Source organism: Pezoporus wallicus, unplaced genomic scaffold (assembly GCF_028554395.1).
Source record: "Pezoporus wallicus isolate ANWC-B61680 ecotype Strahan unplaced genomic scaffold, APGP_CSIRO_Pwel_v1 contig_3365, whole genome shotgun sequence".
NCBI lineage: Eukaryota > Metazoa > Chordata > Aves > Psittaciformes > Psittacidae > Pezoporus > Pezoporus wallicus.
Window position 1 is genome coordinate 1,462,512 of NW_026640883.1, and position 19,352 is coordinate 1,481,863.

Sequence of the window (19,352 nt, forward strand, 5' to 3'; positions counted from 1 at the left end):
AACCTCATTAATTTTTCCCTTCTCTTTAGCTGATGGCAGTTCATCACTGCAAAATAACATGCTATAGTGACTCTGAGGGGCACTACAAAAAATACTTGAGGCTCACTTCAGAAGCAATGGTGGAGTGACAGCAAAGGTGAATGAGGGGGGTCAAGGGAACTGATCCCTCCCCTGCTTAGTCTCATCCAGGATCTTCAGCAGTTAATGGCTGAGCAGGTTTCTTGCAGCTAACTTCTCAGCCATGAAGCAGCACTCAGCTCAGCTTCGTGCCTCTGCAGCATTTCTGGTATTCACCTCCACTTTCCCACCCCTCTTTATTTGGCCTCCTTGAACTCATGGCCAGGAACCACCCCTGTTTCTTAAGAGTAAATCATGCCGTGTGATTGAAGTTGACTTCTTTGGGAGCCAAGCCAGCACACAGTGGCCACAAAACAACCACAAACTGGCTTTGCTGCTGCTGGTTACAAACAGTGCCTGGAGCTGACTTCACTTGGATGCTTTCTGGCTTCCATCCATGGCTTTCTGACCTGACCAGAGGAGCAGAACGCTTAAGCCATATAAGTGCAAGGCAGGGGTTGTATTTTGGGTTATTTCAGATTATCAAACTCTCAATCTTTGTATCTGGCATAATCATTGTTTTATTGTCTGTGTCCTCTTTTAGCTAGAAGCACACTCTGAAAGTGGACAGAAGCGTGGCGAATCCAGCTCTTGCTATTGAATTCTTTCCCAAATGAGGCTAAATTCTACCTTAAAGGGTTTTGAATACCACAAAGATGGAGAGAGTTTAGATAATTGTAAGAATTATATAAAAGCAAAACCCCTGCCTTGGCAATCGGCTTTAACTACTAGTAAAGCCATAACTAGGGCCTTGACTTTTTGACCTTTTCGAATTTGTGGAAAAGAAAGTTGAATGATGGAACCACAATTCATAAGTATCTGCTTTGCCTGTTGGATCAAACAGAAAAACATCTAATAAGCTCCACTGACATGGAGCTTGCAATGCAGAATTTTTTAGACGAGATAGTAATGTCAGGAAGATGTTAATCAGTAAATGAGGACTGAAAATCTATACCTGCTCGTGAAGTGAGTAATTCTGGATGATGCTCAGTTACTAGGCTCTAATGCCGCCTGCAGGATTTTAGTGACAGCACAAACAATATGAGCGGTGCAGTTTGAACTGGAGTGTTTATTCATATGGGAAGTGAGTGTTTAGTCCTTCTGTTCCCATTTATCAGAGCCCAGTGACAGGATGTGATTTCATATCGTGATCTGCTGTGCGCACTGGAAATTTTGAGAAATGAACAGATCTGTCTGCAAGATTATTCAAATAAGCACTGCTGGGAACTTGTGCTCTCCTGTTTCTCCCTGGTTTAGTTGTGCATTTCAGAAGTACATGAAATGCATGCTAGCTGATCCTGGCTGTTAAGCCAAAACTAAGACTGATATCTGCCTATAGGGTTAGTCTTCATCGCTGGGACAGGACTGGATGCTTGGAAAAAGAAATAGTTGCACCTGTTCTGCTGAATATTCCATGATACACTCCTGGTGAGAAGTTCTTCCCATCATGAAGGCACTAAAATCGTCTTTGAGAATCAATGGGGCTTATGATACAAAACTTGACATTTCTGAGTTTGTGGCTGGATCCCACCATCATATTCAATGAGCAAAGAAGAGAAGCAGTGACTTCAGATGCTACTGGCAGGCTGCACATCCACAGCCAACAGCAAGGCTCTGAAGGCTGGGAAAAGGATGTTATTGCTGTTGTTTCCAAGTCATCTTTTTGAGATTCAGTCGACTTCAGTGCAATGTGCTTGGGACTCCTCATGGGGTCAGGAGGAAGTTAATGAGCAGCCTGGTCAGCCTGTCTGGGGACCTCTGAAGGTGGTGTTCACCTTCAGGAGCTATACAGGGTTTGGCCACGTTGGATAGAAGATTGTCAGGAGCTGAACTGGACGTGTCCTTTTTCTGCAACTAGTCTAAGGTTGAGTCTGACGTCTTGGTCGGCTAGCTCTTTGGTACTGCTTCTGTCATTCTGCATGGTGGTGTTGGGGGACTGTTTGAAGACTGTGGAAGACTGGGAAATCAAACCCCAGATTTTTCCTATTGCTTTAAGTCTGTCTGAGGTTTGTAAACCTTGGAGGCTGTGAAGCTGCACTGTTACCCTAGAACCAGCTAAGGAAAGGTGGAGGGGTCTTGGCAGGAATAGGTTTAGGTTGGTCCATCACCATGCTAGCAGTAGGGCCAGGGGCTGTCAGCAGCCCTTCCAGTGAGGAATATGGTAAGGGAGGAAAGGAGTTGGACCAAAAAGGTGTTAAAACATCACCGATCCTCATACGCAATATGGTTGGGAAATATTATTGTAAAATAGCTCAACCTGTAGGTAAAACAACACATAGGGTCAAAACAGGCTTAATACCGTGACTAGCCTACTGACTAGTATACCAAAGCTGTTGGGTGCCTTCCCTTTGATAATCTAAACAAGCATTTTAGGTATTGAGAATGACAAACACATTTAGAGGTACAGACTAACAGTCTTTAACTTCCCCTTTCTCTAGCTAACCACATTTAGTAAAAGTCTGTTTTTTCCTAACAGTCCTTGAGTATGCTGACTTCTCAGCATAATGTAAAGTTGTCTTGTGATGACCCAGTTAGAAATCTGGGCACCTCCACTGCTAATTTGGGCAATAAATTTAATTAAAAGCAAATATTTAAATTCAGAAATAGGATATGAGGTTGACACTGGCATTTGTCATCAAAGTCTTGGTTTGTCCCTGCTTTAACAGAAAGCCATTTAGATCTGCAAAGGATGTAGGATCTTCTTTAGGACACAGAACTAGGCTCTGCTCTGCCACAACAGTCTACCTGCCACCTCAGTAGAAGTATGTACCATCTTGACAGAGATGTGAAAGTGAGACTGAAGGGAAGGTCAATTCTCCAAGGACATGTTTCAAAGTAGAAGTTACCCAAGAGTAGAGTGGGAGCAAAAACCCTGCCACTGGTAAATTCACTGTATTCTGTTAGGGAGGAATCGCTGGCTGGTATGGCTGGAAGTAGGGGTTCAGACTGACTGATAGAGTGAAACTCCAGATGGAAGATCAAAGACTTGAGTATTAGCTGTGCTAAATTCCTGTCAGATTTCTCTTGTAGATCAAAGGACCCCTTAAAAAGGGAGGAGCTGATTCCCCTGGAAATATCCTCTGCTCAGTACTGGCCTTTCGTGTATGTCTCAGCTTAGGGGTGAGACCTGGACCTCTGGAATATGGCACAGATGTGCCCCTTGAAGCTTTCTGCTCTGGAAGGAAGCAGCCTTGGGGTTGCTTTAACATACACTTGGGGCTCAGCAGGTCCCACAGAGTTCCCCAGTGTGGGATGCATAATAAATAGGCTTAAATTAAAAGGGGCTTAAACCCTTCTCACCTAAGTGCTGCAAATATTTGCATGCCCAAATTCAATAAACAACCACACCACTGGTCACCACAAAAATGACCAGTATGTGTGGGAGAAATTAGTATTCTCTAACCATCCTATTTATTCTCGCCTGCTAATAATTTTCTTCATATGATTGATTTTGAGCATTGTTCATGACAAATACATAAGCAGCTGTTTGCAAAATGGCTGCTAAAAAATGTAAAAGCTCTTCAGCTTCCATGAGTTGGTAGAGGGGTCAGACCCATAACAGGTCTGCATAAACAGACAGACGTTGTTCATTAAAATAGAACTTCCCAAAAGAACTGATTATCCAAAGGAAGCTATTCTTTCACTTTTGCTCTTTTTCTTGCTCTTTCATATAGTGCAGTTTTTGGATTTACATGTATTTTACACAAGCAACTACAGAGAGAATGTAGCAACCAAGTGAAAGAAAAGGGAAGTCAAAAGTCATGTCTACAGCTGGATCTGGTTCTGGAAAACCTGTGAGAGAACAAGAGTCCTTCATCTATCAAATGAAGACACTACATGATGTAAGGCTTGGAAGTTTGTGTTAGCAAACTTAGACAAGGGACAGCATGCACAGTTTTTTACTGTAAGGTAAATCATTGTTGCATTAACTTCTCTTGAGTATGAGATCTCTGCTATTGCACAGTACTTTCAAGTTGAAGTACACATCTTCCTGAAAATGCTGCTGTGGATGAAGTCCAAATTGTTGCTGTGGTGGCAGGAATCACAAAGTGCAATTTTGAGCCCCCTGTTGCACCTGGGCAAGATGCTACTGGGATGTTGGATATCGTGGTCAGCAGTGGTCTCTTCACGGCCACGCTGATTGCTGGAGAAGGCTTGCAGGACACAGTAGCAGAGGAGTCTGTTAATTTTTAAGGCAGATAAAGGAAGTGGCTTTGCTTGCTTTTATGGAAAGTGCTTCCAAAAAGGAAGGGCATCGTGGAACAGCTGTCCTCCATGAAGCTACCTGATGGAAAGTTTAATAAGTGGTTGATACCATGCAAGAGATCTCAACATAGCAGCTGTAGAGTGTGAGAGGGAGGAATGTAGGAGGACTGGAGGAATAAAAAGCCCTAAGAATAGTCCATGCAGTCTCTCTGGGCCTTTCTCCCTCTTCTGAAAGTTTTCCCTTTCTGGCAAATGCTTCCACAGTAGAACTTAAATGATGCTTCGGTGCTTCTTACATACACAGATGTCTATCCTGGATAGTGCTACTGTGGTTCTGCCTTGAAGGTCAGGCAACAGCTTCTGCTTTTGTGCAAATCTTGTGCTGATGAATGGGAGAACTGCTAATGTAAAGGTCAGAAAACAAACAATTAATCTGTGGCATCAAGTTGGCTGTACAAAACATGTTTTCCCAGTGTGAACACTGTACGGCTGGTGTGTCATGAAAGATGGACACTTCTCTCTTATCCCACTTGTAGAAAATGAATATCTACATTTCTTACAAAGAAGTGAACTAGGATTTAGCTTTCTCAGGGAAGGATGACCAAACTGAATGATCACCTGTCATGATGACTTCTTGTTGACTGCTGCCTGAGACCAAGCGTTTCATAAATGTTGATGAGGCTTTACATCTACACAACTGTTCTCCCTCTCCAATTTAAGCTAATATTTCTAGAAGTATCTTTGCAGACTGTTCTGGTTGCTGCTATTGTCCTGTTAGACACAGAAACCCACAGGCAAAAAGTTATTCGCCTATGACAGAGCATACTCTTGTAATCCTGTCCTATTTGAGCTCATAATGCTGAATTCGCTTCTGTTCCGCCTGAGTCTTACATCCAGCTCTGCACTGGGTTCAGAGGTGACAGCAATGGGGCAAACGTTCCTGACGTAGCATCTACAGGGCATTTCATTTTGGAGTGATGCATGCCACATCAAGAATGCAATTGGTCAATTGTCATTAAAGCAATTAAAAATACATAAATAAGGAGATTAGCCCAACAATTAGGCGCAGTGAATATCTCCCAAAGGATCTTTTCTCCTTGCAGCATGCGGATCTGTACATTTCATGGATAGGTGTGTCTTTTTCTTTCACATCTGTTAAAGTTCTGATGCCAGGCATTTAATTACAACAAATCAAACAACAGCTGATTTCTTTTGCAGGTCCTCTTATGGTATGTGAGGAAAAGAAGTAGATTAATGGGTACGTGAAATAAGGAAGGCTCAGTGGATCAAAGCTTGCTCTGGAAGGGATGACATATCCCCACCGTCAGCCTCTGTGCTGCTGACTTGTTGCTTCAGTTTCTCCATGTGGAGATGGAGGAAAACATGAAGAATGAGGAAAGCATTCACTCATTTGGATAACTATTGAGATTAATGTTTCCAGTGGGTGTAAAAGGTGGTCAAGCCATCACATGTCCGATTGCTTGGCATCCCCACCCACGTGTGTGCCAGTGAGTGGTCCAGGCAGCTGGACCCCATGAATTTCAAAGCCAAAGGGACCTGGGCAGCATCCGCTCACTGCTCTGTGTTTTGTTCTGCGACACACATTTCCTGCATCATGACTCCTATTCTGAGCATCATCTCAGGGTATAAATTCTGACATATGTTTGCCCAAGTCTCTGAGCAATCCTGAGCAATGGTGGCTCAGGATTTGTGTGTACTTCTGTTCTTTGAATCTTCATAATTATATCTTGTTTGCGGTTGCCTGGTTTCTTGTGTAACCCCTTGAGGGATTATGTGCCTAGAAGGCACAAACGCAAGCTTTGCAAAGGGAATTTTTAACTATGTTTGCTTCATTGCTCCATACAACTTCAACTGGAGATATTCGCACAATACCCTGAGTCCTTAGATCCAAATGCATTAATCTGATCTTGCCCCCTTCACAGTCTGAAAGCCTCCCTGTGTACCAAACATAGCAGTCTTCCCCGCTGTCCTTCTCTGGCAAGCTCTTTTATACATGCAGATGCTGCCCTCCAGCTGTTTCATCAATCCTGTTGCACGTCCCATCTCCTCTTTCACATATGCCTGAGCTGAGCAGCTGGAGCTCATCCTTGCACCCAGCTTTTGGGTAGAGAATTCATGGATGGTGTCATGACTTAAGGTACTAGATGTTCCATGAGCAGCTGTGACTGTGCAATGCCTTTCTCCTTGTGTTTGTTCAGAATGATAATCTTGATGTTAGCACCGTTTCTGGAGCTGATGCTCATTTCAGATGAAGTTCATGGACTGACTGCATTGTCTTCATCAACTTCTAAGCACAAATTACAAACCTAAGGAAGAAGGTGGAGAGGAATTACAATTCAGTGCAAAGTCATCCTGCTGTGTCACACAGCATGAGCTCTCTGCCAGACCCCCGCTACCTGTCAGGATTGATATCAAGAAATGGCATGTCCCTAATCAGCCAATTCAGTTGCTATCACTAATTATTAAGAAACAAGGAGAGTCCTGACTTACTGGCTTGAAAGCCCTGCAGTTTTGCAAAGCTGTTTTAATGCTCTGTGTTGCTACAGCACAGGAAAAAGGCAAAACCCCAGAATCAGTGTGATCTTGTTTCGTCTATCAGGGGCCCCTGTGATCACAGAGCATATTTCTCAGTCTGCTCAACATTTTCTGCGGGAAGAGCTGACATAAGTTGGCAAGGACAGCAAGCATCCACTCCTTCTCTAACCAGCATCGGGAGCAAATTCAAAGACTATTTGATAAAGTGAACCCACATATCATCATAGCACCCACCGGTGCTGTTTTGCATTCCTCCCCTTGGTGTTAACTACGGGCTGTGGTGTCAGGCAAAGAGAAGCCCATCCCTCACAGAAGCTGAACATGTTGCTAAGGCAGATCTATACGGATTCTTCCTTTCAGTGATGTAACTATATGCTTTCTCCAAGGTGAAAAGGGAGCTTATTGAACACATAATCTATTAGCCATATGTTCTCATTCATGCTGCGGTATCAAGATTAAATTGGTGCCTGGTGTCTGAAACGGTGGATTTGATGGAAGCAGAAAGCACTAAGTCCAACCATGTGGTGAGCTGCAAGACAAGGCAGAGTTAGCAGCATGCATGATGCATGCGTGAGTGCCTGTAGTTTAATGGATGACTGCACAGAAATGTTCCCTGTGCAACTATATGGATGTCTCCTATGCCTCCAGTCCAAAACTATGATACCTTTCTTTTTTTCAGGACCCTTTTTATACAATGGAAAGATGCTTCTTTCCACTATAATTTGCTTTGTCCTGCCGCCTTTTTCTGCCACCAAAAACATAAAGCTTTACAGAAATGTGACTGCAGACCTGTTACAACTCAAGGACAGGTACAGAGAGAGGTTAGAGAAAAGGAATTGAGAAAGAATAGGTTTTTTTTTTCCTTTGTTGGTTGCAGATAATTAGGTTCAGGAGGATGGAAGGTATCAGCCTTCCAGTATCTGAAGGGGGGCTATAAGGATACTGGGAAGGGACTCTTCATTAGGGACTGTAGTGACAGGACAAGCAGTAATGGGTTAAAACTTAAACAGGGGAAGTTTAGATTGGATATAAGGAAGAAGTTCTTTACTGTGAGGGTGGGGAGGCACTGTAATGGGTTGCCCAGGGAAGCTGTGAATGCTCCATCCCTGGGGGTGTTCAAGGCCAGGTTGGACAGAGCCTTGGGTGACATGGTTTAGTGTGAGGTGTCCCTGCTCGTGGCAGGGGGTTTGGAACTTGATGATCTTAAGGTCCTTTCCAGCCCTTACTATTCTATGATATGGTGACAAACTGGAGTTGCCCATCTAAGAGCCATTCCAGCCCCATGTTTCTTCATGTGCTCACTGTAATGAGCTGACTGGAGATAGAGTGTTCACAAAGGAGACAAAGATATGATTCAGTCTTACTTCATCTTTGTCTCAAATCTCCTTGTGAGCTTCCTGCCTGTGGAGACAGCTGGTGTAGCTAGAGCAGGATGTGATATATTGGCAGCACCAAAAATTGAGAGGCTTGGGTTTGAGCAGAAGTTCAAGCCCTGCACTACAATGGCAGTACTCTGACTGGCATAGTCACCCCTTTCTGTCTCTGGGAGAATTAGAAAGGATGCAAAACCATGATGTATATCCCACCCATGTTGCAATCTAAGGTGGGGCAGGACAGTAATGATTCCTTCTGCATCACAGGCACCAAAAGAAATCCTTATCCCGATTTCAGCATCAGATTTTGGTTGAGATTTTCGATGTTTCTTATCAAGTCTTATATGTAACCTCAGAACACTTCCCCTTCTCCTCTGAAAGTTATGTACTTGGGTAGCTTCAGAGAGCAGTGGGCTGCTTGCCCACCTGCTTTGCCTTCCCCTGAATGCTGCTCTGACATATTTGCATCCATGAAAATCCTAATTGCTTTAGGACAGTTGCATCCCAGCAGAGCATGCCTGCTTGGATGTTCCTGCATGATGCAGCTTCTTTGAGGGGTCTGGATTCTGGAGTCAGCCGCAAATTTCCTCACTGAAGGGTGTTGGGGAAGTGGATTCAGGGCCAGCAGAAGTGAGGGAGTAGCACTGTCCCAGGGAGGTAGAAGTGAGCCAGGGTGGAAGTGAACCACTCCGAGAGGTGCTTCCTTCCTGGGCTGGAGAGGGCAAAGATCCCTGATGCTGCGGCTGCCTCTTGGGGCGTCGTTATGGTTTGAGGGGAAGACTGAGCCGCTCGGTGCTCTTTGGGGGGGGGGGAAGCTGACTGTCTTTGCTGCCGGTACCCCAGGGACCCCGCACCGGGCCGTGCCACCGCCCTACCGGGGCGCCCCGGTTCGTGTGCCCGGCACCGATCTGAGGGTGGGGATCGGGAGAGGGACCCGCGTGCCCCTCACCTGTCACAGCAGAGCTGGCACATCTGGGCGAAGCGCGGCACCGCTGCCCCCCCCTTCCGACCCTGGGGCGCAACAACTGTCTCCATGGCGACGGGGCGCGGCGGGGGGGCCGCGGTGCCGCCGCCCCGCCCCGCAGTATCGAGCCGCGGCGGAGCCGAGCGGAGGGCGGCGGAGCGGCGGGGCATGGGGCCCGGCGGGCGGCGAGCAGCAGCGGAGCTCTCGGCATCGGAGTGAGCGCTGCCGCCGCCACAGCCCCCGGGGAGAGACCTTGCGCTGTGCCGCCCGGCCCGGCTCGGATGCCACCATGGGGAGCCGCTTCTCCAGCATCCCCGCTCTGCCCCGCGGCGGCCAGGGCCGCCTGCACCGCGCCCGCCACCACCGCCTCAAAGGTACGGCTCTGCCGGCACCCCCGGCAGGACGGGCACCCCGGGCACCCCCAGCATCCCCGGCGGTATGAACAACCGCGGTACCCTGCGGCATCCATGTAGCCCAAATCGGGATGAGTGCCCTAGGCATCTCGCGGTGGGATGGGTACCCAGGCAGGGCACAAACCCTGGGCACCCCAGAGACCTCAAACTGGGATGAGACGCCTAGGCACTCACAGCACCCTGAGCACCCCACGCTGGACGGGTATCCCGGGCACCTTGGGACAGGCTTGGTTCAGTGGGCACCTCGGAATGGGATGGTTCCGTGCCTGGCACCCTATGGCCTTTGGCTGTGTGGGCACTCCCGCCCTGCTCCCAGCCCTGCCTCTCCTTCCCCGACAATGCCCCATGGGTGGCTGATCGGTGCACAGGCTCCCCTGGCAGTGGTACCCCAGGATAGCAAGGGACAACAAGTCAGAGGAATTGGACCTCCAAAGAGTCCTCAAGTGTTTCTTAGTGGACAAAAGCTTTGCTTTGGTGTCTTTTCTGGGTACTCCAGGAATATATCTATGTGAGTGAGATGGTCAGCCTTCTTTGGAGGAGGGCAGGGGGTATTCGGGGCTCCTCATCCAGCTTGTTCTGTTCTTTACAAGGATGAAATCCCTTTTCAGAAATGCTGGGGCACTGCTGGGATCAAATTGGATGGGGATCAAATTGTAAGGTGTGCAGGAGTGAGTTCCCAGGGTCTCCTCTGACCCTGCCCTTTTTTGCCCCCTTTTGCTATAATCTGGGAGGATCGTAGCAGGAAATAACTTGTCATTCTTGAAAGGGGGCTGTAAGTGTTCAATGCTACCTGGCTACCTCTTCACTAAGCGCATTTTCACAGCCAAGGGCACTGGATGTTTGGGTAGAGGATGTCAGACATCTCTGTAAACAGGGAATGAGGGAAGGTGCTGCACCCACAGCCATTTCAGATGATCAAAACTTGTTGCAGCTTCCCCAGTATGTTGCAGAATTTGCAGCCACCAGCATGGAAAATAGGGATGCTGCTGTTCACCCTCAATTTACGGAGCAGTTGGATACTTTTTTGGCATGGTCACGGGGAGTGGAAATGGTTAATGATGAGCTGGTCAATTGGTTGTTATATTGAAGGATTTTCTGATACTCACATTGTTCTTCCATTACATCTGTCTGCTCCCTTCCTCTGTACTTGGATGATTTGAAACAGTTGTGTGAACTGAGGATGACTGTATCATGGCTTTTTGAATGGTCATGTAAGGAGACCCTAGGAATGCTTACTGCTCTGTGATGGACTAAGCCAGTCTGAAACTCAAACCAGACAATGGCTGTGCTTAAAATTAGACTTGCAAGGAGGGGGCTGCTGAACCCTAAACACTGAACCATCATCTTCTATCAATGCAAACATGAAAGCACACGCAGTGCTGTAGTACTTGGTATGCAATTGTAGACTGCCAGGGAGGATTTGTCTCTTTAAGAATCATGCTGTCAGCTGGAAATCTTTCTGGAATAACCTTAAGCAGATAAGAATTTATAAACTGGAGCCAGAAGGGACACTGCCACTTAAACCATTATCTGTGGCTTATGTGAGATTTTGAAGATGCTCTGCATGCATCACCTGATTTTTCTTTTTGGGGAATGGGGGTGGGTGTTTGTTAATGTCAGTTTGTTTCTTTCTTTCTTCGTTTCATTTACGTTGTAATTACATTTCTACCTGTGCTGGGGAAGCAAGCAGAAATGTTCTCGAGACTGTAATGTAGCAGAACACTGAAATACTTCTGATTTAGAGTAAATAGTTAACAACACATTGCCTTTGTTGTAAAACCCAAGCAACTGCCAGGGACAATATGTGCCTTTTCTGTCTTTTTTTGAACCCGGGCTGCCTCAGGTCCTACATTTAAATGCAGAATAAACAAGTCTGATTGCATCTGACAGGTTCCTGTAGACTGGTCTGGAGGCATAGCAGCAAAAGTATGAATGTCACACAGTTTTGTTACATATCTGCCATTTAACAGTTTGTAAAGCGTATTTTAATGGAAGGTCCCCAGTTCTTCCCTCAGTATCTGGCCCAGTGTTAAGGATATTGAACTTTGATAATTTGGCCGCCATCTAGTATTTTCCTTCTGTGGCGAGACCTCTTCCTAACCTGGTGCCGGGGTGACTGAGGTTCATTCTTGCTGAAGGATATGCTATGATTGCATTAAGCTTCCTGAGTGGTCTGGGGACTCTGAAGTCAGTCCCCAAACCTTACAAGTTTATCTCTGCTGTACAAGAAATAAGACCTCCACACACAGTAGAACTGTTGCCCACATGTACTGGCAAATTTTATACTTTCCTGTTAGTCGGGCTAAAAATGGTCACCTTTAGATAAATATATCTTTTGAAGACCACGTGATACTTTTGATGGCATTGAAGGCATGACACAGAAATATCACTGAAGACTGGCATGGCTGGCAGAACACTTGCTTTGTTTTTGATGGTGAGGGGAAGAAGGAAAGCATCCAACTTGATTCTCAGGCTTCAGCTGCAGTTTTAAAACCAGGTAACTGAAATAGGCAGGTCTTTACTGAAGGTGCCAGCAACAGTGAACCTGGAACCCCAGGAAGATGATTTTAGAGTTGCTTTCAGAGTAGGACAGTACTTCAAAATCTGATTAAGTCCAGCCCTTTATAAAAGGACTTCACATTGCTGTTCACTAGGGACTGCTAGACATGAGCACTTTGGAATTACCTAATCTGGAACTCATGGCTAGTGGCTGGCAGGAGGTTGTCACTTTGTGCTAACTCGATGGGGCGGTTGAGGTGAGATTAATTCCAGCATTCCTGTGAGTATTTCAGTATTTCATAGACGTGGCTATTTCTCTAGGGTGGTGGACAGTGATGTACTTTCCTCATGCTGAGCAAAAGATAATGATTATCTGGTAACAATCTCCGTAATGATGCCACCAGATAAACTCCAGGTATTTTTGCTGTCTACCCTCTGTGAAATATGGTTTGCAATAACTATCAAACAAGGTGTGTATGGTTTTTTGGAGTGGATCTGAGTGGGGAAACTCCAGCTGTATCTAATCTTCTGGATTCCGAGTTGAAAAGATCAACCTTTACATCAGTGGCTCTGTGTACTGCTCATTTACTAGTGCAGGGCAGTCTGGCTTGAACTGTCCCAATCAAGGAGACATCTACTATTTCTCAATACATATATCTCCAGTTCAACCCATCTTTGTGCCCTAGGATTCTTCCAAAATAGTCTATTCAATCTCATTTCTTAATGTTCCTTTTTAATTCTGGTGTAGCTCAGTAAATTACCCTTCTTTCCTAGTGTTACATCTTGCAAATCTCTGTGGCTATTGCATTTCTTTCTTCGCTACTCCTCAGCTTTGCAGGATAAGTTTAACTCTCTGTACTGTGATGTGTGGACTGTGTAACCTGTTAAGGCTGTCGTGTAGCGCTCAGATTTGCTGGTCCAGGATGCTAGAAATGCAGGTTTTGCTAGCCCTTGGGCCAGAGGTGAGGCACAGGACCTGAATGCCATCTGCCACGCACCATGGGCAAGCAGCTCTTCATTCTCACTTGTCTCCATGTCCTCAGCTTCAAGAAGGCTTAGCCATTTATGCGGTCAGCAGATCAATATGACATTGTGAAAGCTAAGGAGTATTAATGTCTCCTCTCTTAAGTCCTTTCCTCCAGCCTCCTACTCAGGTTTGCTTCAATTTCCTGAGGTCCATCTTGCCCTGGAAGGTAAACTTCCATGGTGAGTGACAGCAAGCAGGATTTCTTCCTGTTGGTTTTCTTGTGGGTTAATACACCTGTGATATTTATGCAAAAGAATGCATGCACTATATTATACAGAGAGCCCGAGCTAGTCAGAGATCCTCTTTTCATCAGTGGCTGATTACTCATGGGTTATTCTTTATTATTTGTATTACAGTGGCATCTGGAGGCTCCCATTGAGATCTGAGTTGTGTTGTGTTCTTCCATGGTCCCCTGTACTTACTGCTCATTCATACAGATAGATCTTACTCGCTTGCCTGGGTGATCTCTGTAGGATGATTTGGGGTTTATAATTCCAGATTATCTCATGAAGCAGACTGGCACCTTGGCAGGACAGTTCTTAGTCCTGTCTTTTGCTAGGAAACCTGGAGTCAGAGTCAGCAGTTATTTGCTGAAGGATGTGACTTACTTTCTGGCTGCAAGCTCCCAGAAACAGTCTGCTCTGCAACACTTTACTAAGGAGGCAGGGGCTTTGCTGCTTTTCCTGGCCCATAGGGGATACCAGTCATGCTTATACAGTCTTTGCTTGCATTTTTGCAGTTGCTGTTTCAAACTTTATATCCCACTGACACATAAATACGTCAGACGTTTTCACTGGTATTTTATGAGCTTCTGAAATACATGCAGAAGATAGTAATCTGGCATCTGCTGCAGGCATTTTAATAATTGTATGTTGTTGATAGAAAAGACTACCCTGCTGCCAGCTCCATTTTGTGCACTCTCTAGATAAAACTAAGTGGGGAGTAAAAGGACATCAGCAGCTGATTTTCATGGGGATTAGAAGTTGGGGTGCAAGCAGCACACCAGGGGGTGGTGCCAGTAGTAATGCTGTGAGAGAGCCTCAGCTCCCATTGCTGTCATAACTGGTTCTTCTTTGAAGTACTATTTCATTTTCTCCCAGCCCTACAGACTCAGAAGTTTCATTGTTCAAGGCTTTGAAGGATGCCTCCTGCTTCCTGTCCTTCTGCTCTCATTTTGTCCTGGCTCGTGCTTGTTTCCCTCTGACCTGTCAGTGTGGCTGGGTTGTAGGTATAAAGTTTTTCCTGCCTGAGATTCTCAGGTTATATGACCTTTTCTCAAGCACCAGATTTTTCTCCAAGCTGTTGAACTTTGATTTATTGCGTTTAAACTGCCTACAATTCCTCAGTCCTCGAAACACAGCAATTTATCAATCCTACTTTTCCTTTCCCATCGTCTTTTTCATAAGGTGCTGAAGGCTGTTGGTGGAGCACATTGTCAGAAATTCCCCAGGAAATCATGTGGTGCTTTGCCCACAGGTGATGCTCGCTATTTCTCAAGGGCAAGAAAGGCTGCCTTTGAAAACCAGTAGGAACCAAAACATCAGTGGGATGATTGAGCTGAAAATGTTAATGCAAGGCTCAGTGGCAGTTAAAAAAAGCAAATGAAATACTAGAAACTACAAGGGAAGCCAAACAGAAGAAAATAGAGGCCATGATTAGATTGTATACATCTGAGTATTTTGTGTAGTTCTGGTTCTTCCCCTTTTATCATCTTAAAAAAGATAAAAAAGAAATGGAAAGCATTCACAAGAGGGCAACAGGGACAGTCAAAAGGCTGCATTATGGAAGGATTAAATAAACTAGGACTCTTATGTCTGGACAAAAGGGACAACTAGGGTGGGAAATGACTGGCATGTAAAGAAGGGGTAAAGCTCCACTCTTCACTGTCTCTTCCAGTACAAGAGGCCATCAAATGAAGTTGGTAGGTTCCAGCTTCTTTTGAACAAAAGGAGACTTTAGCCATCTGCAGTAGCTAGTAGCTCTGTAGAGCTCATTAGTAGTGGATGTTATGGATGCTAAAATGGGTCCAATTTTATGGGAGATTGGAGGCCATGAAAGAGAAATCATTTGAAGTTTGCCACGTACAAAGACCACACACTTGTCCTGCTCATATGAGCTTCCCAAGGGTGTCTTTCTAAGGCTACCTATTTTTAGATGCTCAAGATAATGCTGAAATGAGAATATAAAACTTCACGTCAGTGAAAACTGGAGCTGGGTTGTTGAGACATTGCAGGGGTAGATGGGGAGCGATAGAGCCTGCTCTGGTGTTGGCTGATCTCTAGCTGGGTCCATCCTCTTTGCCATGAATGTCCTCGCCTGGGTGTTTACAGAGTGGTTCATTGATATGGCAGCATCGAAGTCCAGGCTTTATCCAGGAGACAGTAGAGATTGTGACAAAGTCCATGTGCAAGCTTTCTTGGATGAGGCTGTGTCACTTTGTCACTTTGACAAATAAAGGTACTTTTGCATTTGTGGCTGTTTTGGAGTAAGAGAAAGCAGGTTCTTCTTGCTTACATTGACCTCCTGAATGAGGAAGATGTAAGTAGCCCCCCACTTCATTTTGTTTCCTAGACTGCTGACATAGCAGATTTTGTGGTTATCCCCTTATCTGAGAAGATTTCTAATGCAAAAGCTTGGAAAATTTCAGATTTGGCATCTGTTCTTACCTACTGCTGCTGGGATAATTGCAGCAACTTCTGCATCGCTGAAATTATTGCCCGTGGCAAGTGCATAAGTACATGTGGCATTTATGGTGCATATCTTCCTGGTGGCTATTCATTTCAAGCTGGGGATCCACACATGCTCTGACTTGGTCTGCCTTGAGATGTTAGGATATCCGAGTTAATCCGTTTCTCAACTGTCCCAAGAAGTGCAGTCTGCAGCTCCTGTATTTTGTGATTGTCTCCATCCAGAAATGGTTGATCTAAGATTAACTTTAATAATGTCATTGTGCAGGTGCTCAGTTATGTACCACAAATGGACAAATCCCAAAGTAGTTCTGAGGATGTGAGCTGAATTTTAGCTGAAACTTTGGGTCTGGCAATATTTAAAGTTTCTGCTGTAACTGTGACATGTCTACATGAACCTGAACTACCTTTTAACCTAGGTAAATAGGGTATTGCTAGCTGTGTAGCTGGGGAGGAGAGCAGCTACTTGAATACTGAGATATTAGTATGAGTATTGGATACTCATACTAAGGTCTAGGTTGATGAAATTATGCGGTTAAAATTGAGGTGGGGTAGGTTTTCATCTCCATTTGTTCTTGGGGACCTGCAGCTGATAAAAGCATGTTGTATATAAGATTCTTGTTAATGTTTACACTCCTGGTTATATTTGGCCTTCCAGGATTAAAACAGGATTGTGTTTTAAAATGACAGGGTGGAGCATGCCACCCTGGCAGTGTTCAAGACCAGGTTGGACAAGGCCTTGGGTGATATGGTTTAGTGTGAGGTGTGCCTGCCCATGGCAGGGAGGCTGGAACTTGATGATCTTAAGGTCCTTTCCAACCCTAACTATTCTATGATTCTATAGTGGGATTATGTTTGTACAATTCTCCGTTAGTCCACCTTGGTTCTATTCTTTGCTAAAGCATAAGGAAGGATTCTCATCTCTCAGAAAACTGTCAAGTTAAACCTCAGGGCTATTTAATACAAAACTCTGAAAAGTAAATGTAAATAGTTCTTACCCAGTCCCAGAGATAAAATACCATCAGATTTTTTAGTTAAAAAAACTCCACTTAATATAAATATTTTTTTGGAAGAAAACAGTAAGAAAATTTTAGACAAAAGAAATTCTAATGTACTGGCATTGCTTGCAGTCTCCTTCCTCTGTTCCTTTGTATTCAGTATTTGAGTTTCAGACTGGTGACTGACACTCAGATGTTCCTGCATGTGTGGGCTTACTGCAAGTGCATGGGCATATGCAGGGATTTTCTATTGATTGTTGAGCTCATCATTTTTATGATATGGCCAGAACACATGATGTTTAGCATCAGGGCTTGAGAGGATCGATTCAGCAAAACAATGGCTGGTTAGCTCTGGAACTAGCCAGTGCCAGTGTCAGAAACTAACTAGTGAGGTAGCAGAGGAGTAGCCCAGTTTCTGAAGGGACAAGGGACCACGGGATGCTAAGCACAGTTGGAAATCTGGGATCTTTTGTCCTAGTGAAATTAATCAGGGGCACTTTTGGGGTATTGGTTTCTTACTTTAAGAGCTGAAAAGGAGCTTGAAAGTCTTTGCAAGCAGCCCCTCTCTGGACATCCCTCTGGCTTCACCATACTTGAAAGCTGTAGCTCTCACCCTGACCCAGCCAGAAGAAATGTAATCATGTTATGCTTGATTCATTCCAATTTACATTTACTTCCCTTATGTCAACATATAATTTAAAAACCGCACTGATCATCTTTCATCCTCTGTTAGGCATAAAGTTCTGCTTCATTTCCATTTAACTGCTACTTGGATGGAGACATGACTGAGTTTTGTGCTTTGCTGCTCATCAACACCATTTAATGTAAAGCTTAGTGGTAGAGTTTTAACTTGCTTCTGGACAGACTTTTGTCAGGTAAGCCAAGCAGCCACAGATCCAAAGCTTACTTTACCACCCAGATTTCAACTCTTCATCATAAGTTAGTTCAAATCTCCTCATTAAGACATACTGTTTAATATAGCATCTAATTGTATTGGTATCACTTGGGATTTCTTTGATTTGAGCAACTGGTGCCATTGTGTTTTTCTCTATGTCTCTATCTATCTTGCAGGACCATTTCTGTAGAGGCTGAATGCCTTTTTTTTTGTACTTAACAAGTAATTACTAGGTAGGAAGGGAAGAGATGGTTTCCCATAGAAATATTGAGTCACTGTAGAAGACAGGATACAAATAACTGTAAATCTTGCAAACAGAATCTGCGTATTACGTTAGTTACTTGAATAGATATGACAGAAAATGGAAAAGAGAAAATGTGCCTCACTAATTGATTATGTTGCAGAATTTCAGCAAATACAGAAAGAAGTAGTTGAAATAATTTACTTTCTTTATTAAAAAATACAGTGAAGGTATAGTGAAGGTATTAAAAGGGACCTGGGTAAGCTGTGATGTTAACACTGGATTTCTCATTCTCACTCCCATCTCTGTATATCTTTTAGTGTACCTGTTTTAATGGACAACCCTTATATGTTTACATTTCTTACAGTCATAAAATGAAGATGCAAAACCTTCTCCCTATTTAAATCATAGAACCATAGAATGGTTTGGGATGGAAGGGACCTTAAAGATGATAATCTCATTTCAAGCCCCCTGCAATGGGCAGGGACACCTCCCACTAGACCAGGTAGCTCAAGGCCCCATCCAATCTGGCCTTGAACACTGCCAGGGATGGGGCATTCACAGCTTCTTTGGGCAACCTGTTCCAGTGCCTCACCACCCTCACAGTAATGAACTCCTTCCTAATGTCCAGTCTAAATCTACCCTCTTTCAGTTGAAAGCCATCATCTGTTGTTCAGTGCTTTTCCTTTGGACAGTTGTTCTCAGAATTTATTGGTATGAGGGGAAGACTTATCAGAGAGATTCAAAAGCAGCTTGAGATTTCAACCAGAGAAGTCCTGCAGCTGGGACCTGTAGCACTGAATGAAGTGAGCTCCGGTTGCTCTTTCCCGCACAATGTGTGTCTAGTGGCTGAGCAGATATTGTCAGTCTCCAGTTGTCAGTCCAACATGAAAATTTACTGAGCTATGGGTGGGAACAGAGACTGAGGGTAAACTCCCAATTTGGAAATGTTAATGCTACATCTATTATTAATAGCCCCCCTGTGAAAGAAAAGATGCGGTGGTGCAAAGGAAGCTCTGACACAGGGAAATGGCAGGCAAAATTGAAATTTCATACTTGCCCATGGTCTTACAATAAAGGTTTTGTGATACACACCCAGCAATGCCACTATAGATAGTCTCGTTATCTAATCTTCCAACTTGGAATATGACAGAAGATTACAAGTAAGAATACAGTTCATAGCTTTTAGCTATTTCCCACTGCTTCCCTTGCTTCTGCTGGAGCATTACGGCTGTGCCCCGTGTAATTTACATGGAGACAGCATTATTGAGAAGTACAGAATGTCACTAGGAGGAGGAGGGTTCAGATAAAACCCAGAAGATTTATGACATAACTTAGATAAGGCCATGTAGGAACTGAGATGAGGGAAGTAATGA

At 44.6% G+C, this 19,352-nt stretch overlaps 1 protein-coding gene and 1 long non-coding RNA gene across 3 annotated transcripts in view; one reads left to right on the plus strand and one right to left on the minus strand.

The window, feature by feature from the left end:
* Nucleotides 1–3,998: 3,998 nt before the first annotated feature.
* On the minus strand, nt 3,999–7,370 carry LOC130605497 (uncharacterized). The gene is made up of 2 exons (XR_008973724.1): nt 6,188–7,370; nt 3,999–4,724 (listed from the first exon to the last, which is right to left on the minus strand). It is a non-coding gene; the product is annotated as an uncharacterized LOC130605497 (long non-coding RNA).
* A 1,952-nt stretch (nt 7,371–9,322) lies between these two features.
* The window catches only part of NEURL1 (neuralized E3 ubiquitin protein ligase 1), a 157,625-nt gene continuing 147,595 nt past the window's right edge, over nt 9,323–19,352 (plus strand). Inside the window, exons 1-2 of one of the 2 annotated variants that reach the window (XM_057421005.1) lie at nt 9,323–9,590; nt 10,220–10,287. Coding sequence is in view for 1 of the 2 variants with exons in the window: in XM_057421002.1 (XP_057276985.1) it covers nt 9,506–9,590 (85 nt within the window). In the remaining variant the exon portion in view is untranslated. The remainder of the gene's footprint in view (nt 9,591–10,219; nt 10,288–19,352) is intronic. The other variant, XM_057421002.1, reaches the window with a different exon arrangement.